Source organism: Phyllobates terribilis, unplaced genomic scaffold, assembly GCF_046119375.1.
Source record: "Phyllobates terribilis strain yellow unplaced genomic scaffold, ASM4611937v1 Scaffold_2__4_contigs__length_985480577, whole genome shotgun sequence".
NCBI classification, from domain to species: domain Eukaryota; kingdom Metazoa; phylum Chordata; class Amphibia; order Anura; family Dendrobatidae; genus Phyllobates; species Phyllobates terribilis.
The window spans coordinates 59064229-59091623 of NW_027362762.1; the positions used below are offsets into that span (position 1 = coordinate 59064229).

Consider the following 27395-nt stretch of genomic DNA (forward strand, 5'->3'; position numbering starts at 1 on the left):
TCTCTTGGCTGACTGTGGGTTGACAGTAAGTGGGATCTCCGACCTCATCATCATCACCCTGTGTGTTATCACACCCGTCGTCCTCAGAGCCAACCTGTTCCTGCCCTGACAAAAAACTAAAGTTGTCGCTCCAATCAGGTATTTGAGTCTTATCATCGTCTTCCTCATTGTCTCCACCAACAGGAGTTACAGTTTGGGAATGAGGGTCTACATTATGGTCAGAACCTTCTGCGTCTGGTCCTGGATCCGACTCATAAAGATTCTGGGCATCAGTGCAGATCATTTCCTCGTCTGGATTCACAGAAGCGCTGGAGTCGACCTCTGATTCCCAGGCTATAGTATGAGTAAACAGCTCTGCAGACTCAACCATCTGTTCTACCTCATACTCAGACGGGCAGCTGGAGATTTGGGAGCTGTGAGGAAGCAAGTGCGATTTGGGTGACACCTTTGAGGACTGGAGTATTTGTGATGTTGAAGTTGATGTGGAGGAGAGCCCACTTAAAGGAGCACTTGATATCCGTTGAAGCACCTGCTGTTTTTGTGCCTCATCTGGAATTTGTAGCGATTGGCGTGGCCGTAAGAAAGGGATCTTATCACATTGTCCGCTAAAAGAAGTAGACATTTTAGTTTGGCTGGAAGATGGTCTTTCTTCTGCAGATGTTACTGTTGCTTTAACACCTACCCCACGGACACAACCTTTTTTCCCCTTCCCAACACGCCTATTCCCCTTTCCACCAGCAGCAGGCCTTTTTCCACTCATTTTGGTGGTTAACTAATTCACAACTCTGGAGTTGTTTGCACAAAAAAACAATGGATGGCAACCGAGCAGAGCTGAGTGGCCAAACTGTGGTATTAGGCCAAAACTATTGGCTGGGTTAGATGCAGAAAAAAATTATTTTGAATTTGCAACCTGATGGAGGTCAGTATAGATGGACTAATAGAGAAAGTCCGACACACTACTAGAAGGCCAAATATTTTTTCAGAGGTAGATGCAGAAAAAAATATATTCAGTTTGCAACCTGATGGAGGTCAGTATAGATGGACTAATACAACAAGTCCCGCACACAGCTAGAAGCCCAAATATTTTTTCAGAGGTACTGTAGATGCAGATAAAAATTAGTTTTAATTTGCAACCTGATGGAGGTCAGTATAGATGGACTAATAGAGAAAGTCCGACACACTACTAGAAGGCCAAATATTTTTTCAGAGGTAGATGCAGAAAAAAATATATTCAGTTTGCAACCTGATGGAGGTCAGTATAGATGGATTAATAGAACAAGACCCACACACAGCTAGAAGCCCAATATTTTTTCAGAGGTAGATGCAGAAAAAACTATATTCAGTTTGCAACCTGATGGAGGTCAGTATAGATGGACTAATAGAACAAGTCCCACACACTGCTAGAAGCCCAAATATTTTTTCAGAGGTACTGTAGATGCAGATAAAAATTAGTTTTAATTTGCAACCTGATGGAGGTCAGTATAGATGGACTAATAGAGAAAGTCCGACACACTACTAGAAGGCCAAATATTTTTTCAGAGGTAGATGCAGAAAAAAATATATTCAGTTTGCAACCTGATGGAGGTCAGTATAGATGGACTAATACAACAAGTCCCACACACAGCTAGAAGCCCAAATATTTTTTCAGAGGTACTGTAGATGCAGATAAAAATTAGTTTTAATTTGCAACCTGATGGAGGTCAGTATAGATGGACTAATAGAGAAAGTCCGACACACTACTAGAAGGCCAAATATTTTTTCAGAGCTAGATGCAGAAAAAAATTATATTCAGTTTGCAACCTGATGGAGGTCAGTATAGATGGATTAATAGAACAAGACCCACACACAGCTAGAAGCCCAATATTTTTTCAGAGGTAGATGCAGAAAAAAATATATTCAGTTTGCAACCTGATGGAGGTCAGTATAGATGGACTAATAGAACAAGTCCCACACACTGCTAGAAGCCCAAATATTTTTTCAGAGGTACTGTAGATGCAGATAAAAATTAGTTTTAATTTGCAACCTGATGGAGGTCAGTATAGATGGACTAATAGAGAAAGTCCGACACACTACTAGAAGGCCAAATATTTTTTCAGAGCTAGATGCAGAAAAAAATTATATTCAGTTTGCAACCTGATGGAGGTCAGTATAGATGGACTAATAGAGAAAGTCCGACACACTACTAGAAGGCCAAATATTTTTTCAGAGGTAGATGCAGAAAAAAATATATTCAGTTTGCAACCTGATGGAGGTCAGTATAGATGGATTAATAGAACAAGACCCACACACAGCTAGAAGCCCAATATTTTTTCAGAGGTAGATGCAGAAAAAAATATATTCAGTTTGCAACCTGATGGAGGTCAGTATAGATGGACTAATAGAACAAGTCCCACACACTGCTAGAAGCCCAAATATTTTTTCAGAGGTACTGTAGATGCAGATAAAAATTAGTTTTAATTTGCAACCTGATGGAGGTCAGTATAGATGGACTAATAGAGAAAGTCCGACACACTACTAGAAGGCCAAATATTTTTTCAGAGGTAGATGCAGAAAAAAATATATTCAGTTTGCAACCTGATGGAGGTCAGTATAGATGGATTAATAGAACAAGACCCACACACAGCTAGAAGCCCAATATTTTTTCAGAGGTAGATGCAGAAAAAATATATTCAGTTTGCAACCTGATGGAGGTCAGTATAGATGGACTAATAGAACAAGTCCCACACACTGCTAGAAGCCCAAATATTTTTTCAGAGGTACTGTAGATGCAGATAAAAATTAGTTTTAATTTGCAACCTGATGGAGGTCAGTATAGATGGACTAATAGAGAAAGTCCGACACACTACTAGAAGGCCAAATATTTTTTCAGAGGTAGATGCAGAAAAAAATATATTCAGTTTGCAACCTGATGGAGGTCAGTATAGATGGATTAATAGAACAAGACCCACACACAGCTAGAAGCCCAATATTTTTTCAGAGGTAGATGCAGAAAAAATATATTCAGTTTGCAACCTGATGGAGGTCAGTATAGATGGACTAATAGAACAAGTCCCACACACAGCTAGAAGCCCAAATATTTTTTCAGAGGTACTGTAGATGCAGATAAAAATTAGTTTTAATTTGCAACCTGATGGAGGTCAGTATAGATGGACTAATAGAATGATGCTATGCCCAAAAGATTTTACTTCACTAGGTGCAGTAAAAAAATTGTTATTCTATACACAGGTGGTATATCTTGCAACACAGATAGGCTACTCCACTGACTAACACACTCTGCAATAGGCCAAAAAGGATTAGCTTTGCTAGATTCAGCCAAATGCTGTGAAAAAAACTTGCACAGCACTGGCACAGACCTGCCTGGCAAAAACTGATAGGAACTGATGTAACCTAGTCCTGAAAAGGACTCCAATTACAATTAGTCTTTACTCCCACAACCTATCTATTTAAGAGCACAGACCTCCCTGATAAAAGTCGTAGGAAATGCTGTAACCTAGTCCTTAAAAGGACTGCAATCACAACTATTCCCTACTCCCAAGCTATCTGTAGATTTGTGCGAAAATTGGCTTGAAATTAACAAGGTATAGCGCACACAGCAACAGCGGTGCCGTCTAACACGCAGCTGCAGCAGTGAGAAAATGGTGGCGACGGGGAAAATGGCTTGGTCTTATAGGGCAAGGACATGTGACATACACTGCCAATGACACATGCCCTTGCTTGTGTGAAAAAAAGCACTTCACTCCGTGTGTGCGCTGCTGATAGGCTGACAGATTGCACCTCCCCACTGCAAATGCGGGAAAGAGAAAAAAAAATGGAGATCTTCATTATTCCTGCAGAGATCCATCCCCTGCCCCTCCCCCCACCCCGCTGTACACTCAAACTGCGTATTAACATTAATTTTCATCATTACTGAGAAAAATCCAGTTATGATTTTGGTGCACGAACAGTTATCGAACATAACCTCGAACAGCCGAATTTTTCTCAAATTGTTCGTGTTCGCCGAACGGCTCGAACACCGCCCAAAACAGCTCGAATTTGAGATTGGCGAACAGTTCGAGTAGAACAACGCTCATCTCTAATAAACAGTAAATCTCCAGCTTTATCGATGTAGTTGCATCAAGGCTTGTTTTTTTGCAGGATAATTCTTTTTAAAGCCATATAATAATAAATGGGGTATATATAATGTATTGAAAAACTCAATTTTAGTTTCTGTTTTTTTTTCAATGCGATGGTGGAATGGTGATAAAAACATCAATTCCAACTTTTTTCTTCTTTTACTGTATTCTCCGCACCGTATAAACCTTATAAAATGATGGTTGGCAAATCTATGAAGTTATCTTTATGTTTTGCTACTTTTAAATAATAGAATCCATTTTTTGAAGAAGAAAAAAATTGTTTTAGGCTGCCAAATTCTTTTTTTTCTCCCGTCGATGGATATATGAAGGCTTCTTTGAAGGCTGATGTGTAGTTTCTGTTAGCACCATTTTGTGGTAAATATGACTTTTTGATCACTTGCTATTTCACTTGGCAGCAGGATGAACAACCAAATGCCATAACTTGCATTTCTATTTATTATGATGTTTAGTGACATTTAAATAAATTTCCTAATTTTCTACTTCCTTTTTTAAAATTAATCTGTCACCAGGATTTTGACACCTAATCTGACAGCAGTGTAATATAGATACCGAGACCCAGATTCCAGTGATCTGTCTCTTACTGGGCAACTTACTGTAGTTCTGATAAAATCATAATTTTATCAGCAGGAGATTATCACTGAGAGACTAGTACCATATAGTCCTCTGTATTCAAAACCCTACCCCTCATCACTGATTGCCAGCTTTTTGCCTATGCACAGTGTACACAATCAGTTGTGTGGACTGGGTTATACATTCAGAGTTTTGCTAGATCTGCAGCAGAAAAAAACTGTCATGTTATCAAAACTGCATCAAGCAGCCCAGTAAGTGACACATCGCTGGAATCAGGGTCTCCGCCCCTACATCATGCTGCCGTCTGATGGGGTGGAAAAAAAAGTCTGCTGACAGGTTCCCTTTAAGCCATTAGACAAAACCAATTATGGCTTATTTTTTTTATACAATAAAGCATTTTAATGGAAAAATTTGGAATATATATATATATACACACACTGCTCAAAAAAGGGATCACTCAAATAACACATCCTAGATCTGAATGAATGAAATATTCTCATTGAATACTTTGTTCTGTACAAAGTTGAATGTGCTGACAACAAAATCACACAAAAATCATCAATGGAAATCACATTTATTAACCAATGGAGGCCTGGATTTGGAGTCACCCCCAAAATTAAAGTGGAAAAACACACTACAGGCTGATCCAACTTTGATGTAATTGACGCACCCCCTGGGCCATATTCTTTTAGGGGAATACCCGGAGCCGGATCAGATGGGGTTTGTAGTCTTCCGAGTGGCTGTGACCCGGTCCGTGCCCAGGGTGTCAAGCTCAGAGTGTGTGGCAGTCCTACAGATGTTATAAAGTTCTTAATGTCGACTACGCCACCCGTTGTATTGCGGTCACTATGGCCGCCGCTGCAGCAGGGTCCGCTGAGGCTGATGGTGTTGGTGCAGCTTTTGGTAGTATAACCCCCAACGGGTGGGGTATAGCCTCAGGGGGTCAGGTGCAGAGGATGGGGGTTGTGGTGGTGCAGCATAGATGTTAAGTGAAGACAGAGTCGGGTTGTGCAGTTTAGGGTATTTACTCACTGCTGATGTTCCGGTCACTCCAGCTTCAAGTGACCACCCGAGCCGTGCTGCGTCCACCAGGTCCTGGATTCAGCAAACCCCCAAACAAGTCCGGAGCGTGACCCTGAGCTCTCCTTCTGTCCTTTCCTCTGGCCGTCCCCACTAGTGATCCACCTAGGTCCAGCTCCCTCGGGCCTTCTGTTGGGAGACCCTTGGCCTTGGGTTCCCTGACCCTCCACGTGGTCTGCCTTCGGGATGGATGTGGTGGGTGGCCGTGGCAGACGCTGCCCACGGCCTCCGGTCTCTGGCTAGGGTGTGCTTTTGCCCCCACCAGTTTGGGATCCGGTACCCTATTGCCGACTCTTCACCCGGGGATTGAATTTGGGTTCTCAGAGTCCTTTCTTTTCACCCCCTCTGGGTCTCTCTTTCTTCTCCTCTCTCACTCTGGGCTGCTCTGCTCTTCTGCTCTCTTTCACTCCTCTGCAAAAGCTGACTGACTGACTCCACTCTGACAGACTGACCCTGATCTTAGATGGTGCCCACCTTATATACTCCCTCTATGTGTGAGCTCAGGTGACCAGCACCCAATGAGCTCCTATCTTTACCCAGGCTGCTCCCCCTATCTGCCCCTACACTACTGGGATGTACCACCCCCCTCCCACTCCAGCCAGGAACAGACTCGGTCGTACCTGCACATTTCTAAGTGGGAGTACCGTTGGTCTGTTCCTCGGAAATGGGATGTGTGTAGTGCATGCAGCTTACCGAGCTCAGGTCCACACTCCATCCTTACCCGGGAGTGGAATATCACACCTCTGGGTTGAGGTGCAATACCCCTGTAGCAGCCGAATTCTCAGGGTGCTACATTCCCCCCTGGTAAATCACAGCACGTCCTCGGGCTGTAAGAACAAAACACCACAAAACATACAAATTTTTGCATAAACATATAAAACATCATACAAAACATTATATATATATATATCAATAAAACTTTTCATATAAAACATTCTTGTAGACTTTTCCTCGCTTCTAGCTCCTCCTCCGGTCACTGTGCAACGCGTGACCGGGTAAAGTGCGACAGTCTTTTCTTGAAAAAACTCGTGGCTTTCCTGTAAAACCAGTAGGGAGCGCTTTAGGACGCGCAACTATATACAGGGGATATGGCCGCTCTCAGTCCTCGGCCAGGTATAAGGGAGGAATGACCGCTCTCAGTCCTCGGTCAGTGGGATTTAAGGGTTAAACGGGTAAACAGTTCACACTTGCTGGTCCCAACGGGGACTATGATAGCAGCAGTAACAGTTCACTGTGCCCCGACGGGCAACTATATACAGCTTCTGCTTCGCTGTACTTAACGACGACGTCCTCCTGCTCTTTCTTTGTAGTTACCTTTAGCTTCAGACCCGTCCGGGTCCTCTTGTTCTTCCTCCTCACACCGCAGCTCTTCCTCCGTCAGGCGATGCACATGGAGGGCGTAGGGTCCTTTGGCACACTTGTGCCGGGTGAAGGTGACTTCGTCCCCGATGTAAAGGTCACGACCTCTGTGTCCCTCCGGTAGGTGGGATTCAACGTCTCTCCTGGTCACGAAGACGTCGCCTGGGGTGCGGTGGTCTCGGATGAAGCCCCACCCATGCTGCATGTTAAACTTGATCACAGTCCCGGTGGTGCGGGGACTATGCGCTGCACGGGGGTCTCTCCTGGCCCGGCTCTTCTGCTCCGCGCTCCTTATCTGGGCTTGTTGTTCCCGGACCCGCCTCTCTCTCCGCTCCCTCTCGAAGACCTCGAGTTGTTGGCGGCAGCACTCAGCACGCTCCGCTGCAGCTGCCCGAGTCTCCTGAGTGAACCCCATGAGATCTTCTCCGGTGGGGTCCCACTCAAATTGGGCCTCTTCTAGCGGGGGCGAGATCCTCTTTACGGGCTTTGGAGCCGGGATCAGGGGTGCACACTTGGCCCCAGCCTTCCTCTGCCGTTCCAGTTCATGATATTCCTGGGGCCAGATGAAAGGCTGCCCATCCGGGCACGTGTGTTGGGTAAACAGGTCCTCTCCCAGATGCGGCACTCTTGGTCTTATGGGCGCGGTGGTGTTAGCGCCCGGGTTGCCCGGGCCTTGCGGCCAGGCCTGGGGTATCTGGAAAGTGAAGGGCACCGTAAGGACGGCGGCGCCCTGGGCTACTTGGCCCTGCGACCAGGCCGGTGGCTCCGCGGAGGTAGGGGGCGCTGTTGGTATTGCGGTGCCCGGGGGCACTAGGCCTTGCGACCAGGCTGGTGGTACTTCCTGCTTGGTCACGCTCGGGGTCGAGGCGTGTGACGTCACAGGGGTCGCGGCTGCGGCTTCCGGTTGAGGCCTAGTCTGTGGCGGTGACGTTGCGGTTACGGGCACGGCAGGGGGTACTTCGGGCTCTGCGACGGGGAGCTGGGGCAGGTACGCGGTTTCCCGGTTTGGGGTATAGACGTCCCCTTTACCTGCCTCCACTCGTTCGGCTCCCTTCTCGGCGCCGTCTCCGGCCTTCAGTCCTCCCGCGCCATCCTCAGAGGCGGTCTGTCTCCTCGTCTTGGGTGGCGTGCTCCGCTGACAGGTCTCGGTCTGCTGGGCCATCTCACGGCTCCACTCCGCCAACGTCTCTCGCTGCACCCGGGCCATCCTCCTTGCGAGGCCCTCCAGAGCGGTCTGCGCACACTCCCGGTCTCGGGGGAGCTGTGCTAGGACCTCCACTAGGCCTAGTGGGGTCGTTGCTTCCAGCAGGCTCCTGACCAACGGGTCGGTGCTGCTCTGCTCTCCTTCTGTTGTCTCCAGCAGGCTCCTGGCCAGCGGGCCGGTGCTGCTCTGCTCTCCCTCCTCTGTTTCTAGCAGGCTCCTGGCCAACGGGCCGGTGCTGCTCTGCTTTCTCGCCATCTCCGGGTAAGCTCCTCCGATACTCTTCTCCAGGCTTCTTGCCTCCGGGTGCGCTCGCTCCAGACTGCTCCAAGCGACACCCATCTTTGCTCTCTTCTCTCGTCTCCTCCCACTTCGAGGGCGGTCCCGGGGCCACTTGGTGATTGTCAGCTCCAGGGGCTGTTCTTTCACGCTGACAGACACTTCTAGCATCACAGTCTCTGTTGATGGGGGCGGTTTCCACTTTTGGCGCCATTTTCGGTCCTGGCCCACGATGGGAGGTGGCCTCTTGCCACCCTCTGGCACGCCCATAATGGCGTCCGCTCTGACAAGGCGGGAAACCTTTGGAAATGGCGGGAACCGCTTCCCAGTGGCGGGAAACTCTGCAGATGGCGGGAAAACGCTGTTAATGGCGGACAACCGGCGGGAATCGACCTGTGATGGAGTCCGATGGCGGGGACCCTCCGGAACCGGCAGGAGACTTCTTTTTGAGGTAAACTCGTTCTTTTCTTCAGGCACGCAGTACCCGGGTGTTGCGGGCACGGTATCCTGCCGACTACGCCAAAGTAGACGCACCCCCTGGGCCATATTCTTTTAGGGGAATACCCGGAGCCGGATCAGATGGGGTTTGTAGTCTTCCGAGTGGCTGTGACCCGGTCCGTGCCCAGGGTGTCAAGCTCAGAGTATGTGGCAGTCCTACAGATGTTATAAAGTTCTTAATGTCGACTACGCCACCCGTTGTATTGCGGTCACTATGGCCGCCGCTGCAGCAGGGTCCGCTGAGGCTGATGGTGTTGGTGCAGCTTTTGGCAGTATAACCCCCAACGGGTGGGGTATAGCCTCAGGGGGTCAGGTGCAGAGGATGGGGGTTGTGGTGGTGCAGCATAGATGTTAAGTGAAGACAGAGTCGGGTTGTGCAGTTTAGGGTATTTACTCACTGCTGATGTTCCGGTCACTCCAGCTTCAAGTGACCACCCGAGCCGTGCTGCGTCCACCAGGTCCTGGATTCAGCAAACCCCCAAACAAGTCCGGAGCGTGACCCTGAGCTCTCCTTCTGTCCTTTCCTCTGGCCGTCCCCACTAGTGATCCACCTAGGTCCAGCTCCCTCGGGCCTTCTGTTGGGAGACCCTTGGCCTTGGGTTCCCTGACCCTCCACGTGGTCTGCCTTCGGGGTGGATGTGGTGGGTGGCCGTGGCAGACGCTGCCCACGGCCTCCGGTCTCTGGCTAGGGTGTGCTTTTGCCCCCACCAGTTTGGGATCCGGTACCCTATTGCCGACTCTTCACCCGGGGATTGAATTTGGGTTCTCAGAGTCCTTTCTTTTCACCCCCTCTGGGTCTCTCTTTCTTCTCCTCTCTCACTCTGGGCTGCTCTGCTCTTCCGCTCTCTTTCACTCCTCTGCAAAAGCTGACTGACTGACTCCACTCTGACAGACTGACCCTGATCTTAGATGGTGCCCACCTTATATACTCCCTCTATGTGTGAGCTCAGGTGACCAGCACCCAATGAGCTCCTATCTTTACCCAGGCTGCTCCCCCTATCTGCCCCTACACTACTGGGATGTACCACCCCCCTCCCACTCCAGCCAGGAACAGACTCGGTCGTACCTGCACATTTCTAAGTGGGAGTACCGTTGGTCTGTTCCTCGGAAATGGGATGTGTGTAGTGCATGCAGCTTACCGAGCTCAGGTCCACACTCCATCCTTACCCGGGAGTGGAATATCACACCTCTGGGTTGAGGTGCAATACCCCTGTAGCAGCCGAATCCTCAGGGTGCTACATAATGTCCTTAAAACAAGTCAAAATGAGGCTGAGTATTGTGTGTGGCCTCCACGTGCCTGTATGACCTCCCTACAACGCCTGGGCATGCTCCTGATGAGACTGAGTATTGTGTGTGGCCTCCACGTGCCTGTATGACCTCCCTACAACGCCTGGGCATGCTCCTGATGAGGCTAAGTATTGTGTGTGGCCTCCACGTGCCTGTATGACCTCCCTACAACGCCTGGGCATGCTCCTGATGAGGTTGCGGATGGTCTCCTGTGGGATCTCCTCCCGGACCTGGACTAAAGCATCCGCCAACTCCTGGACAGTCTGTGGTGCAACGTGACGTTGGTGGATGGAGCGAGACATGATGTCCCAGATGTGCTCAATCGGATTCAGGTCTGGGGAACGGGCGGGCCAGTCCATAGCTTCAATGCCTTCATCCTGCAGGAACTGCTGACACACTCCAACCACATGAGGTCTGGCATTGTCCTGCATTAGGAGGAACCCAGGGCCAACCGCACCAGCATATGGTCTCACAAGGGGTCTGAGGATCTTATCTCTGTACCTAATGGCAGTCAGGCTACCTCTGGCGAGCACATGGAGAAAAGCCACCCCACACCATTACTGACCCATTGCCAAACCGGTTATGCTGAAGGATGTTGCAGGCAGCAGATTGCTCTCCACGGCGTCTCCAGACTCTGTTATGTCTGTCACATGTGCTCAGTGTGAACCTGCTTTCATCTGTGAAGAGCACAAGGCGCCAGTGGTGACTTTGCCAATCCTGGTGTTCTGTGGCAAATGCCAAGTGTCCTGCACGGTGTTGGGCTGTGAGCACAACCCCCATTTGTAGACTTCGGGCCCTCATACCACCCTCATGGAGTCAGTTTCTAACCGTTTGTGCAGACACATGCACATTTGTGGCCTACTGGAGGACATTTTGCAAGGCTCTGGCAGTTCTCCTCCTGTTCCTCCTTGCACAAAGGCGGAGGTAGCGGTCCTGCTGCTGGGTTGTTGCCCTCCTACGGCCCCCTCCACGTCTCCTGGTGTACTGGCCTGTCTACTGGTAGCGCCTCCAGCCTCTGGACACTACGCTGACAGACACAGCAAACCTTCTTGCCACAGCTCGCATTGATGTGCCATCCTGGATGAGCTGCACTACCTGAGCAACTTCTGTGGGTTGTAGAGTCCGTCTCATGCTACCATGAGTGTGAAAAGCACAACCAACATTCAAAAGTGACCAAAACATCAGCCAGAAAGCATTGGTACTGAGATGTGGTCTGTGGTTCCCACCTGCAGAACCACTCCTTTATTTGAGGGTTTCTTGATAATTGCCAATAATTTCCATCTATTGTCTATTCCATTTGCACAACAGCATGTGAAATTGATTGTCAATCAGTGTTGCTTCCTAAGTGGACAGTTTGATTTCACAGAAGTTTGATGCACTTGGAGTTATATCCTGTTGTTTAAGTGTTCCCTTTATTTTTTTGAGAAGAGATATATATATATATATATATATATATATATATATTTTAATTTTATTAGACTTTTTTTTGCTGCTAGGCTTGTTACTGGTATGATACACTGCAAAACTTCTTTACTGCAGTGTAACATGCCTGTCAGGGTAAGACTGACTGGCTGAGCCTAACAAGTGTACTAAGAAACCTATCAGACCTGAGGTCAATGTTAGGCTCCGAGCAACTCATCAGCACCGTGTGATCGCAATGAGGTTGGGTATTGATGGGGTGACAGTGGGGACCCCCTTCCCTCCATCTTACCACTTAGATGCCACAATCACCACTAACCATGGCATCTATGGGATTAATCTGCCAGGATCGGGGTCATCTTCCATTCCGGTTGAAGCATCAGCATGACAGCGTTGCGCCTGTATAAAGCATTTTGTGAGCCCTAGGAGGCCACACCATAACATATATGGTGCATGGGTCCAGTGGACCGGCAGGGATTCCCAAGTCGGGGAATACATCATCTGGACAGAAATGGCCGAACTGAATCAAGGCACTTCTGCAGTTGCCGGCACTATAGCTGCTACGCAGTGAAATAATATAAATGGACATTGCCATGGATTATCTTGGTTCTCGCCACGTTGGCCGGTTGTGCTGTTCTTACCTCACCAGCTCCTTGAAAAACAAATTTATGGTCGGACAGCTTGTTATTTGTGATCCTGAGAGCCGCCAGAAGACCGGCCACGGCCACCGATGCCGTCCCTGAAACACAGCACAGAGGACAAGACGTCACTACACGCCATAACAAATACCCCCTAATATACTATACACTATACAGCACCGCCCAGAAGGTTTAGGCGAGTGTGAAAAAAGTGCTGCAAAGTAAGAAGCTTTCAGAAATAGAAGTCTTAATAGTTTATTTTTTATCAATTACCAAAATGCAAAGTGAATGAAGTTTAGATTTGCACAGTCCCACATCCACAGAAGATGGGTGGTTAGTTCTACAACATTAACATTTCAATTTTTGAAGGCATACATTCTCTACAGCAGTTTTGCTCACACTTGCCTAAAATGTCTGCACAGTACAAAAATTAATAAAAAATTATAAGGCAAGAAATCAGTTTACATCCTGATAACCCCCCCATCTGACTTATCCATCAAAGTCAGTGGCTGCTCATTGTCCCCAGTCCCCCAAGCTCGCTGCCTTGGGGTAACCCTGGACTCTGATCTTTCCTTCAAACCACATATCCAAGCCCTTTCCACTTCCTGCCGACTCCAACTCAAAAATATATCTGGGATCCGCACATTTCTTAATCAAGATTCTGCAAAAGCACTAGTGGACGCTCTCATCATCTCCCAGTTCGACTACTGTAACCTCCTGCTCTGTGGCCTCCCCTCTAACACTCCCGCACCCCTCCAATCTATCCTAAACTCTGCTGCCCGACTAATCCACCTGTCCCCCCGCTATTCCCCGGCCTCTCCTCTCTGTCAATCTCTTCACTGGCTCCCCATTGCCCAGAGACTCCCGTTCAAAACCATAACGATGACATACAAAGCCATCCACAACCTGTCTCCTCCATATATCTATGACCTAGTCTCCCGGTACTTACCTGCACGCAGCCTCCAATCCTCACAAGATCTCATTCTCTACTCCCCTCTTATCACCTTTCAACAATCGCGTACAAGATTTCTCCCGTGCGTCCCCCCACTCTGGAACTCTCTACCCCAACGTATTAGACTCTTAGCTACCGTGGAAACCTTCAAAAGGAACCTGAAGACCCACCTCTTCCGACAAGCCTACAACCTGCAGTAACCACCGCTCCACCATACCGCTGCATGACCAGCTCTACCCTCACCTACTGTATCCTCACCCATCCCTCATAGATTGTGAGCCCTCGCGGGCAGGGTCCTCGCTCCGCCTGTACCAGTCGGTGACCACTTTTCACTTGTAAAGTGCCACGGAATAAATGGCGCTATAATAATAATAATAAATAAGAATAATATTGATATAAGCGATTATTACTAATCATGATCTGGGTTCCATCCTATTAGACATTCAGCATTGTGCTGATTTACTGTTAACTCTCAGGGTGGAAGATCTCATATCCTACTGCCCTCCACTGCTGAGGATGTACAAGTTAAGGTTCAATTACAGGAGGCACTAAACAAACGCCGATCAGCAACCTGTTTAACAGTCTGTTGACACAGGCAGACGGCTCTCAACGATCGCTCGGTGCACATAGGATCCCATTGTTCGAGTCCTGTTTACAGAGGACGATGTGCTGCCGAGAGCGATGATCTTTTGTGCAGCAGAAAAAGATCATTTCACTTCACAATCGAGTGTTTTGCTCATTCATCAGATGATCGGCAAACTTGTTCGGACCACAAAATTATCGGAAAACGATTATTTCCTCTATAAGGTCCGTCTGAGCAATATTAATACAATAGTAAAATACAGGAAAAACTTGCCGCAGTCTTGAAGTGAAAGACAACTAAAAAATTGTAAGTTCAAACACAGGTAGGGAGTGTGGGGATGATTGTGAGCAAAATGGGCAAAATGCTTCTGCCCCCCAATTCTTAGGTAGAGAAAAACATGACGATGACCCAACCCCACACAATGAGCGAGACTCCCACTGCTGCTTCCTCATAGATGGAAACTTTGCCAAGAATCTGTGCCAGATGAGGTTATAATTACACAGCCAGCGCTGGGTGGAGATCAGCGGCACGGCGAGGATTATTACCATGCACACTATACGGCCCAGAAAAACGTCAGAGGAATTGACACTTCGAGTTTGTAGCTGCGCTGGATCTTGGAGGATTAGAGATTCAGTAGGATTTTCACATTTTCACTTACTTATGGGGAAACCATTATAGACATATGGCCGGACTCCCATTGTGCAGTATGGGTGACGTCAGGGGTTATGTCATGGGAAACAGCACAGTGATATATGACATAATGATGGAAACATAAATCAGAAAATTAGAAAGTGTTACGTTGAAAGAGATTGTTCCATAAGCCACCTATATATATAGCGGCAGAGACACTCACCTTGCCCAAAGTCTCTGGTCTGATTGGAGGGGTACTGAGCATGTGCGACCATTGCGGCATTCACTATCTAGATAGAAGTGGTCGCACATGCTCACCACCGCTTCATTCACACCGGGGACTTTGGGTCCCCTGTTCTCAGTCTCAGAAACTGGACCCCCATTGATCATACACACATCACATATACTGTCCACGTTGTTGATAGGGTAACTCTTTTAATTGTGTTTGTTAAAAATGTTCTAACATGTTTTTCAACATTTCTGCTTGCGGTCAATGAATTAGACAATTTTTTTTTTGTTCGTTGAAAGGCTTCAAACCTGTATGGATTTAATACTGTTCACAGCTAGCCAGCGAACGCCAATCTCTCTCCTCTTCTTATTGTTTGCTACAATTCAGGAAACGTGTATGATCCTGAAGTCCAAGCTGTTAAAGGAGACCTGTCACTTGCCATAAATATGTCATTTCTTTAACTTAGTATAAAAGTCACTGTTCTCTTGAATACGGCGATGTTTTCGTTTTGTTTCTGCGCCTCTCCATTCCTGAGATATGGCCTCCTCTTTGGGGCATATAAGTCTAGTCTGTTTTATCTAAGTGGGTGTGGTCCTCATTCTTCTCTGTGGGCGTTTTCTCAAAGACCACACCCAGCTAGCTAAAAAGGCTAGATTTATATACAGGTAAGAGGGGGCCATATCTCAAGAACGGAGAGGAGTAGGAAAAAAATAAAAACAGCTCTGGATTTAGGAGAACAGTGGCATTTACACCAGGTAAAAAAAATTACATATTTATGGCAAGTGACAGTTCCCCTTTAAGTTCACCGATGACTGTCAAGACTGCATACGATTGTAAAATGACAGCAGATTTGGTTTGACAGACGCATATTTGTCATCAGTTAATCCTGGGAATTAAAGTATCTTATACCTGGAATAATCAGCCAATACTCACTACATGGAACAGAGGAAGAATGCCAGTTCAGAAACCTACCACTAGGTGTCAGTATATCAGCATGCATGATATCAGTGCTCCGTTGTGTGAGGCCAACGCTTGTGATTCACTCTAGGAGGATTTATTTTATCTTTTATTTCGTCACCACCATCAAATCCCAAGAAGCACTAACGCTACAGATGAAATGTATTTCTGATCACTGCACAGTTAAATTAAATCTATTGCTCACTGTTATCAACCATTTTCATTTGACTTTAATGCTCTTTGATAAGGAGACTGACAAGACACTCAGAAAATCATCAGCTATTGAGATCTTTACTTGATCGGACATCTCTCCCGGGCTGAGAACTTGGCAGACATACACAGGATGCATTTTATTATCCGGCAGGTCCAACGTTCTGTGCATTTACATTTTTAGCAGCGAGAGATAAGTCCCTCTTTGTAGAGAACATAATTTTGTCTGCCTGCAGCCACTAATAGATATTACTTAAAGGAGTTCTCTGACCTATAATTTTTTCTTTTCCAAGCAGCAGGGAAGGTTTAAAAATCTTAAAATGAAGCATATTACTAGTTAAATACCCCATAAATCCAGTGTAGGGGGCTCCGATGTTCTCCGTCAGGACAGGAAGTGATCACATCTTGTTCTTCGGTCACCTGACTGCTGAGGCCTGCGACTGGCTACAGCGGTCAGGTGACTGTTATCTTCAGTGGTCAACGGACTGAAGAAGGCTCAACACTTTCTGTCCAAGAAGACAATATTGTAGCGGCTGACGCTGCATACACAGGGGTGAGAGCAAGTAAGTATGTCTCCATATTTCTAAACCTTCCTTGCCACTTGGAATTTTTTTTTTTTTTTTAAGTCCGATACACCTTTTAATATAAGTTGTATAAATCTGTCTTCAGTCAGCTCCCTCTAGTGGTGGCTACAGGTCATCAAAATATTACCACTATCTACTAAGAAACCTAATACATTCACTTGGAATTAAATACATATAATGGACAGGAAAGGTCTCCAGAAACTGCCACAAGTAGCCATCACAGAACAGCTACAGGTGAGGAAGTCTGGAACAACACATCTGTAATTACACGTATGGTTACCTCGCAGTTCCCCCAAAAGTACTGACAAAATAATAATAAAAAAATGTACTCACCTAGATCCATTAGATCTATTCCCGTGATGCGCTGCTTTGGGCTGTGTCGTACGCAGACTGAGGCTGTGCGCAGCAGGCGCAATCTACTGATTTCAGACTCACAGGTTGAATAGTGGAGCAGGAAAAATGTCACAAATATACAGTACAGACCAAAAGTTTGGACACACCTTCTCATTTAAAGATTTTTCTGTATTTTCATGATTATGAAAATTGTACATTCACACTGAAGGCATCAAAACTATGAATTAACACATGTGGAATTATATACTTAACAAAAAAGTGTGAAACAACTGAAAATATGTCTTATATTCTAGGCTCTTCACAGTAGCCACCTTTTGTTTTGATGACTGCTTTGCACACTCTTGGCATTCTCTTGATGAGCTTCAAGAGGTAGTCACCGGAAATGGTCTTCCAACAATCTTGAAGGAGTTCCCAGAGATGCTTAGCACTTGTTGGCCCTTTTGCCTTCACTCTGCGGTCCAGCTCACCCCAAACCATTTCGATTGGGTTCAGGTCTGGTGACTGTGGAGGCCAGGTCATCTGGCGTAGCACCCCATCACTCTCCTTCTTCGTCAAATAGCCATTACACAGCCTGGAGGTGTGTTTGGGGTCATTGTCCTGTTGAAAAATAAATGATGGTCCAACTAAACGCAAACCGGATGGAATAGCATGCCGCTGCAAAATACTGTGGTAGCCATGGTGGTTCAGTATGCCTTCAATTTTGAATAAATCCCCAACAGTGTCACCAGCAAAGCACCCCCACACCATCACACCTCCTCCTCCATGCTTCACGGTGGGAACCAGGCATGTAGAGTCCATCCGTTCACCTTTTCTGCGTAGCACAAAGGCACTGTGGATGGAACCAAAGATCTCAAATTTGGACTCATCAGACCAAAGTACAGATTTCCACTGGTCTAATGTCCATTCCTTGTGTTCTTTAGCCCAAACAAGTCTCTTCTGCTTGTTGCCTGTCCTTAGCAGTGGTTTCCTAGCAGCTATTTTACCATGAAGGCCTGCTGCACAAAGTCTCCTCTTAACAGTTGTTGAAGAGATGTGTCTGCTGCTAGAACTCTGTGTGGCATTGACCTGGTCTCTAATCTGAGCTGCTGTTAACCTGCGATTTCTGAGGCTGGTGACTCAGATAAACTTATCCTCAGAAGCAGAGGTGACTCTTGGTCTTCCTTTCCTGGGGCGGTCCTCATGTGAGCCAGTTTCTTTGTAGCGCTTGATGGTTTTTGCAACTGCACTTGGGGACACTTTCAAAGTTTGCCCAATTTTTCGCACTGACTGACCTTCATTTCTTAAAGTAATGATGGCCACTCGTTTTTCTTTACTTAGCTGCTATTTTCTTACCATAATACAAATTCTAACAGTCTATTCAGTAGGACTATCAGCTGTGTATCCACCAGACTTCTACACAACACAACTGATGGTCCCAACCCCATTTATAAGGCAAGAAATCCCACTTAATAAACCTGACAGGGCACACCTGTGAAGTGAAAACCATTTCTGGTGACTACGTCTTGAAGCTCATCAAGAGAATGCCAAGAGTGTGCAAAGCAGACATCAAAGCAAAAGGTGGCTATTTTGAAGAACCTAGAATATAAGACATATTTTCAGTTGTTTCACACTTTTTTGTTAAGTATATAATTCCACATGTGTTAATTCATAGTTTTGATGCCTTCAGTGTGAATGTACAATTTTCAAAGTCATGAAAATACAGAAAAATCTTTAAATGAGAAGGTGTGTCCAAACTTTTGGTCTGTACTGTAGGTCCAATCATATAGATAAAAACGAAGGAGTAGTTTTTTTCTACCATATATAGCCCACACTTCTCAAATATTGCTAACATTATTAAAAAAAGATTACCTATATTATATTAAGATAAAAAAAACTAGAGAAAATTCTGACAAATCCTGTGAAATTTATTGCAAAAAAAGCCTCCACTTTCGGAGATATTCTGTCTCCAGCCTCTATCTCAATGATAACAATAATAAATAGGAGAATTGGCTCCGTACTAGAGGGTCCTACAAGTGCGGGCTCAATATCTGCACCTGCTGCAAGGATATGAAGAATACTAAAACGTGTCTCTTGTGCAAATAAAAAAAAATATATGATTAATTCCTACATAAACTGCAACACAAGCAGCGTGGTGTATACTGTGCGATGCGGTCTGTGTGACCTCCAATATGTCGGCTGTACAGGGGGGCCGCTGAAAATCAGGATAAGACGTCACCTCTCAGACGCCATCAGTAAAATCATTAATAAAAGTTCAGCAATTTCCAAACATTTTATTAATAGCCATGGAGGTGATGTGTCTTCTTTTGAAGTGTCAGGCATAAAAAGGGTTAAAATCCCATCCAGGGGTGGTGATATCAAAAGAAAACTAATAAGCCGGGAAACCTGGTGGATCTACCAGCTGAACACTAGGGGGCACCACATGGTATCGATATCAGGCAGGATCTGATTTACTACTATGTATAGAGATATGCATATTTGATGTAATGTGTGTTTTCAGTCTGTAAGGGGTTAATCCCCGCCAGGTTTCTCTGCACAGCGGATCCCATCTAGTGGCCGGATCTGGTGAGTGGGGACTGAATGGTGAACTAGTTTATAATGTTCAGTCGCCATCAGATCCTTGTCAATGATTAAGACGCACTGCTTTGCATCGAAACGCGTATGTTTTTAATGTCTGGACTGTGACTTAATGGATTCTATACCATCTGAAGTTATGAAATAAATGAGGAATGGATTTTTAATGGACTTATAGCGCTGGACTTATATCTCAGTATTATAGTAGTTATATTCTTGTACATAGGGGGCAGTATTATAGTAGTTATATTCTTGTACATAGGGGGCAGTATTATAGTAGTTATATTCTTGTACATAGGGGGCAGTATTATAGTTGTTATATTCTTGTACATAGGGAGCAGTATTATAGCAGTTATATTCTTGTACATAGGGGCAGTATTATAGTAGTTATATTCTTGTACATAGGAGCAGTATTATAGTAGTTATATTCTTGTACATAGGGGCAGTATTATAGTAGTTATATTCTTGTACATAGGGGGCAGTATTATAGTTGTTATATTCTTGTACATAGGGAGCAGTATTATAGCAGTTATATTCTTGTACATAGGGGCAGTATTATAGTAGTTATATTCTTGTACATAGGAGCAGTATTATAGTAGTTATATTCTTATACATAGGAGCACTATTACAGTAGTTATATTCTTGTACATAGGGGCAGTATTATAGTAGTTATATTCTTGTATATAGGGGGCAGTATTATAGTAGTTATATTCTTGTACATAGGGGGCAGTATTATAGTAGTTATATTCTTGTACATAGGAGCACTATTATAGAAGTTATATTCTTGTACATAGGGGCAGTATTATAGTAGTTATATTCTTGTACATAGGGGGCAGTATTATAGTAGTTATATTCTTGTACATAGGAGCAGTATTATAGTAGTTATATTCTTGTACATAGTGGGCAGTATTATAGTAGTTATATTCTTGTACATAGGGGCAGTATTATAGTAGTTATATTCTTGTGCATAGGGGGCAGTATTATAGTAGTTATATTCTTGTACATAGGACCAGTATTATAGTAGTTATATTCTTGTACGTAGGGGCAGTATTATAGTAGTTATATTCTTGTACATAGGAGCAGTATTATAGTAGTTATATTCTTGTACATAGAAGCAGTATTATAGTAGTTATATTCTTGTACATAGGAGCAGCATTATAGTAGTTATATTCTTGTACGTAGGGGCAGTATTATAGTAGTTATATTCTTGTACATAGGAGCAGTATTATAGTAGTTATATTCTTGTACGTAGGGGCAGTATTATAGTAGTTATATTCTTGTACATAGGAGCAGTATTATAGTAGTTATATTCTTGTACATAGAAGCAGTATTATAGTAGTTATATTCTTGTACATAGGAGCAGCATTATAGTAGTTATATTCTTGTACGTAGGGGCAGTATTATAGTAGTTATATTCTTGTACATAGGAGCAGTATTATAGTAGTTATATTCTTGCACGTAGGGGCAGTATTATAGTAGTTATATTCTTGTACATAGGAGCAGTATTGTAGTAGCTATATTCTTGTACATAGGAGCAGTATTATAGTAGTTATATTCTTGTACATAGGGGCAGTATTATAGTAGTTATATTCTTGTACATAGGAGCAGTATTGTAGTAGCTATATTCTTGTACATAGGAGCAGTATTATAGTAGTTATATTCTTGTACATAGGAGCAGTATTATAGTAGTTATATTCTTGTACATAGGGGCAGTATTATAGTAGTTATATTCTTGCACGTAGGGGCAGTATTATAGTAGTTATATTCTTGTACATAGGAGCAGTATTGTAGTAGCTATATTCTTGTACATAGGGGACAGTATTATAGTAGTTATATTCTTGTACGTAGGGGCAGTATTATAGTAGTTCTATTCTTGTACATAGGAGCAGATCGCATTATACATACCAAAACCCATTTTCTTTTGCATCCTTGGTGATTACTCATCTCGTTTAGTACAAGATAGAGAACATCAGTCTGCTTCACGTATCTCACAGTTTGCTGTCTTTGTTACCTGAGGATCAATGACATCTTTTCTCCAACACAGAACATTCAGAAAAATAAACTTCTGAGAAGTATAAGCCGTGTTCCTATGATTAAAGTCTCACAATGTTCTTATAGAAATGTATACTCCTCACAATACTTATACATCAATATCACAGAGCAGAAATCAGAAATAATATAAGTGGCTGGATGATGGAGAGTGTGGAGACAGAAAGCATAATGATAAGTAATATACCAATGGACCCCGCCATATATACAACAGCAGAGGGTTACGTGATGTTAGAACCTTGCTCTTAGGTTTTTTCCTTTGCTGGTCACATGACCTTGTTGGCCTATTTAATCCTGCTCCGCCCTTCTGGCTTTGCTGGACTTCATTGTATAACTACTTTCTAGCTAGCCTGTGCTCTGTATCTAACTCTGTTAGTTTGCTTGGTCTACGGACCTCAGTGTTCTATATATTTTGTTTGTTTGTCTGTCTGCTACTATTTCTGTTAGGAGGTGTCCCATTTTCCTCCCAGTCCTTAGTACTTGTAGGGATTCCTTCCCCACATCTATAGGTCTCCGTACAGACTAGCTTAGGACTTTAGCAGGTCTGATCGCAGGATCAGGTCCCCTGTTACATCGTAGGGATAAAGCTGAGTTCTATCGTAGGGACAGATCTCCTCTCTTTCCTTAGCTCTGGTAGCAGAACATAACAGTAAGTCCAGCCTGCAAATTCTCTAAGGAAAGATTTTTCTGTTCCATCATGGTGTCGGTTCAGGATTTGGCTCATCGCCTGCAGGGACTCTCTCTGGAGGTGGCCGAGCTCCGTCAGCACGTGAGTAACTGTCCTGGAGCACATTTCTTGGAGCCTAAGGTATGTTTGCCGGATTTATTTTTTGGTGAACACCGAGAATTTTTTTCATTTAAAAATGCTTGCTTATTGTATTTTCGTTTGAGACCCAAGTCCTCTGGGGATGAATCCCAGCGCATAGGGTTCATAATGTCACTTTTGCGCAAAGAGCCTCAGGAGTGGGCCTTTTCTTTGCAACCTAGTGATACATGCTTCAGATCAGTGGATAGTTTTTTTTATGCTTTGGGGCTATTATATGATGATCCTGACCGTGTCGCATCAGCTGAGACTGAGTTAAGACGTTTGAGACAGGGATCAGGTAATGTGGAAAAATATTGTACTCATTTCCGTCGATGGTCTACTCAAACAGGGTGGAACGATTCTGCTCTGAAAAGTCTATTTCTTGCTGGGCTCAATGAAAGGGTTAAAGACCTGCTAATTGCTTATCCTACACCTGAAGATTTGCAACAGGCTATGCAATTAACTATACGGGTGGATAGGAGACTGCGTGCAAGGGTTAATGAGAGCAAATCCTCTGCTATGTCAGTTTCTGGTTATGAGAATGTGTGTACTAACAGTGGTGAACCGATGGAGATTGGATCGGTGGCACCTCGCTCTCAAGAAAAAGACCGTAGATTTTTTGAAGGCTTGTGTTTCTATTGCGGAAAATCTGGTCATTTGATTAAAGACTGTGAGCTTCGTATGAAGAAAGAAAAAAAATGGTCAGTCATGCCCGTATTGCCTGTTTAAATTCCAAGGGTGTATTTTTAGCTGCTTCCACGATTGCTCAGGAAAAATTAATGGAATTTCGGGTGTTTGTCGATTGTGGGTCTACTCTGAATGTAATTGATGGGGGATTCTTGGAAAGACTCAATTTAAAACCCGAACCTTTATCATCCCCCATTGCTGTGGTTTCTGTGGATGGTTCCCCTTTGAAGAATATTTCTCTCAAGGTCTGTGAATTTCCTCTCACTATTAATGGTGTTCACCATGAGAAATTGGATTTGGTAGTTTTGAATAACTTGCCTTCTCCAGTAATATTGGGATTGCCCTGGTTAAAATTTCACAATCCTGTACTGGATTGGTCTACCAGTGAAATTAAATCCTGGAGCCATAAATGTTATGACAAGTGTTGTAACGGGCGTATTGCAGCTTTGGATAGGGGAGAATTGCCTGTTCCTATTCAGGATTTTTGGAGAGTTTTTTCTGAGAAGGAATCGCAGGTTTTGCCTCCCCATAGAGACTATGATTGTTCTATTGAATTTGTCCCTGGAGCGACTCTTCCTAAAAGTCGTTTATTTAACCTTACTATTCCTGAGAGGAAGGCTTTGGAGGAATACATACAGACAAGTTTGGCCGCCGGTCACATTAGGCCCTCTAAGTCTCCTGTGGCGGTTGGATTTTTTTTTGTAAAAAAAAAGGACGGCGGTTTACGTCCTTGTCTGGATTTTCGTGAGATTAACAAAATTACTGTACGCAATCCTTACCCACTGCCATTGATTCCTGATTTATTTAACCAGTTAATGGGGGCCAAGTGGTTCTCTAAAATTGACCTTAAGGGGGCATACAATCTGTTGCGCATGAAGGAGGGTGACGAATGGAAGACTGCTTTTAACACTCCTGTGGGTCATTTTGAGAATCTGGTTATGCCTTTTGGTCTTACTAATGCTCCTGCATTTTTTCAGAATCTTATTAATGACATCCTTAGACCTTTGATCGGCAAAAATGTGGTTGTGTATTTGGATGACATTTTGATTTATTCGCCGGATCTGGAGTCTCATTGGCGGAGCGTACGTGAGGTATTACAGTTATTAATGGACAATTCGCTTTTTGCTAAGCTGGAGAAATGTGAGTTCGCTGTACAGAGAATTAGTTTTTTGGGTTACATTATCTCCAGCGAAGGTTTTGAGATGGACCCGGTTAAAGTTCAAGCTGTGCAGGAATGGCCTAGGCCTATTGGTTTGAAATCGATACAGAGGTTTTTAGGTTTCGCCAATTATTACAGAAAATTCATAAAAATTTTTTCTAGTATTGTCAAACCTCTGACCGATCTCACCAGGAAAGGTGCTGATGCGGTTCAGTGGTCTTCTGAGGCTATTGAAGCTTTTGTGTATCTCAAGGAGAGGTTCACCTCTGCTCCCATCCTTATGCAGCCTGATGTGACTAAGCCGTTTTTGGTTGAGGTTGATGCTTCCTCTGTGGGGGTTGGCGCAGTATTGTCTCAGGATAACGGGGATGGATTACATCCCTGTGCCTTTTTTTCAAAAAATTTTTCGGAGACTGAACTGAATTACGATATTGGTAATCGGGAATTATTGGCTATTAAACTCGCATTTGAACACTGGCGCCACTTCTTGGAAGGTGCGGAATTTCCCGTTCAGGTTCTTACGGATCATAAAAATCTGATATATCTTGATGCTGCCAAGCGCCTGAATGCCCGTCAGGCTAGGTGGGCACTGTTTTTCTCGCGGTTTAATTTCTCCGTTACTTACATCCCTGGTACTAAGAATGTTAAGGCGGATGCCTTGTCTCGCAGTTTTTCTCCCATAGTCGGTGCTGAGAAAGAGGAGAACATTTTACAAGAAGGTGTTGTGATAGCTGCTTTGGACTCCGTTTTGGAAGATGAGATTCTTAAAGCACAGGAGAATGCCCCATCTAACACTCCTCATGGGAGGTTGTTTGTGCCTGGGACCTTTAGGAGAGATTTGTTTGTTGAGTGTCACGAATCTCGGTTGGCAGGTCATCCCGGAATCTCTGAGACCAAGAGACTGGTGGGTCGCAGTTTTTGGTGGCCTGGATGGCAGAAGGAAGTCATTAAGTGGGTGCGTCAATGTACTATATGTGCTAGATCTAAGTCCTCACATACTCCTGCTGCGGGGTTGCTTTGTCCTTTGGAGGTTCCCAGTGCTCCTTGGACACATTTGGCTATGGACTTTATAACTGACCTTCCCCCCTCTGAGGGTTTTACTGTCATCTGGGTGGTCGTGGACCGTTTTAGCAAGATGTGTCACTTGGTTCCCTTCGTCAAACTGCCCTGCGCTAAAACTCTCGCTAAGGCCTTTGTCAAGGAAATTGTCAGACTTCATGGCGTTCCTACTGACATTGTTTCTGATAGGGGTCCTCAGTTCGTGGCTCGTTTTTGGCGTGCCTTTTGTGACAGGTTGGGAGTTCATTTATCGTTCTCGTCCGGATATCATCCTGAATCTAATGGCCAGACAGAAAGGAAAAACCAGGATGTTGAGCAGTTCTTGCGTTGTTTTGTGCAAGACAATCAAGAGGGGTGGTCTGAGTTTCTGCCACTTGCTGAATTTGCTCTGAACAATCATACATCTTCTTCTGCTGGTTGTTCGCCTTTCTTTTGTTGTTCTGGGAGACATCCGTCGTTTGGGTCGTTCTCCAAGTTGGGATCTGCCGTGCCTGAGGAGGAGAATTTTTCCGGTGATTTGGAGAGAGTTTGGACGGATGTGCGTGGTAATCTTCAGGAGGCCAACAGAAAATCTAAAGACTACTTTGATAGGAAACGACAGGAGGTTTTGTTCGCTGTTGGTGACATGGTTTGGTTGTCCTCTAGGAATCTGCGGTTGAGGATTCCTTCTAAGAAATTGGGTCCCAAGTTTGTAGGGCCCTTTAAGGTGCTTCAGGTTGTCAACCAATCTGCTGTTAGGTTGGAGGTTCCTACCTCCTGGAGAATTAATCCGGTATTTCATGTCTCTCTGTTAAAAAAAGCTGTTGTGTCGGATGGTGACGCCTCTGCCTCTGTTCCTCCGGTGGTGGAGGACGGGGAATATGAAATTTCTCGCATCCTTAACTCTAGACGGTATAGAGGTAGTTTGCAGTATCTTGTGGCCTGGAAAGGTTTCGGACCCGAGGATAACTCTTGGGTGAGGTCAGATGATGTTTCCGCGTCCAGACTTATCAGAGCGTTTCACAGGAGATTTCCTGATAAGCCTGGTCCTAGGGGATCCGGAGGATCCTCTTAGAAGGGGGGGTACTGTTAGAACCTTGCTCTTAGGTTTTTTCCTTTGCTGGTCACATGACCTTGTTGGCCTATTTAATCCTGCTCCGCCCTTCTGGCTTTGCTGGACTTCATTGTATAACTACTTTCTAGCTAGCCTGTGCTCTGTATCTAACTCTGTTAGTTTGCTTGGTCTACGGACCTCAGTGTTCTATATATTTTGTTTGTTTGTCTGTCTGCTACTATTTCTGTTAGGAGGTGTCCCATTTTCCTCCCAGTCCTTAGTACTTGTAGGGATTCCTTCCCCACATCTATAGGTCTCCGTACAGACTAGCTTAGGACTTTAGCAGGTCTGATCGCAGGATCAGGTCCCCTGTTACATCGTAGGGATAAAGCTGAGTTCTATCGTAGGGACAGATCTCCTCTCTTTCCTTAGCTCTGGTAGCAGAACATAACACGTTAGGCCCCAATGCATTATCTGTGATGGGCCCCTTCCTACTATATGCCATTTTTTATACTGGTACTCTGGTAATTTCTTATGTGGCAGAAGGGTCTTTGAGCCCCTCAGACACCAATCCCTGGGTGCGACTGCTACCTCTGCACCCCCATAGTTAAAGTAACCCTTGCTGAAACACTCAAGAAGTTAGATGTTAGGAATTCATGGCTGTGCCCTTATTATGTACTTCTGCGTGTTAAAGGGTGATGTCATCAACACAAAGCCTTCTTTAAAGGGAAGCTATCTTCGAAAAATTGGGACTTTTTTAGAACTTCCTATCCTTTCAGGAAAAGTTTACACTATCATCAGAGTCAAGATTACAATGATGATCACCCTTCAATACACAGCTGATAACGCAAGATCCACCAATCAGAAAAGGTGATGACACAGCTGACCCTGCTCTCCCTCCCTTTGCACACACTCATCAGATGCTTCAATACAAAAAGTATTGAGGCAACTTCTTCCACATGCCATATAGGAGACACATAGAGCATCTGGAAGAAGGGGCTCTGGTCAGATGAGATCAAAGCAGAACTATTTGGGCTGAATGAAAAACTCTATGTGTGGCAGAAAACTA

The 27395-nt window shown here is 44.8% G+C and overlaps 1 protein-coding gene across 2 annotated transcripts in view; it reads right to left on the reverse strand.

Moving 5' to 3' along the window:
• ME3 (malic enzyme 3) overlaps positions 1-27395 on the reverse strand; it is a 292535-nt gene that overhangs the window by 53744 nt on the left and 211396 nt on the right. For both annotated transcript variants that reach the window (XM_073662033.1, XM_073662034.1), the window contains exon 9: positions 12468-12565. In XM_073662033.1, coding sequence (XP_073518134.1) covers positions 12468-12565 — 98 coding nt within the window. The remainder of the gene's footprint in view (positions 1-12467; positions 12566-27395) is intronic.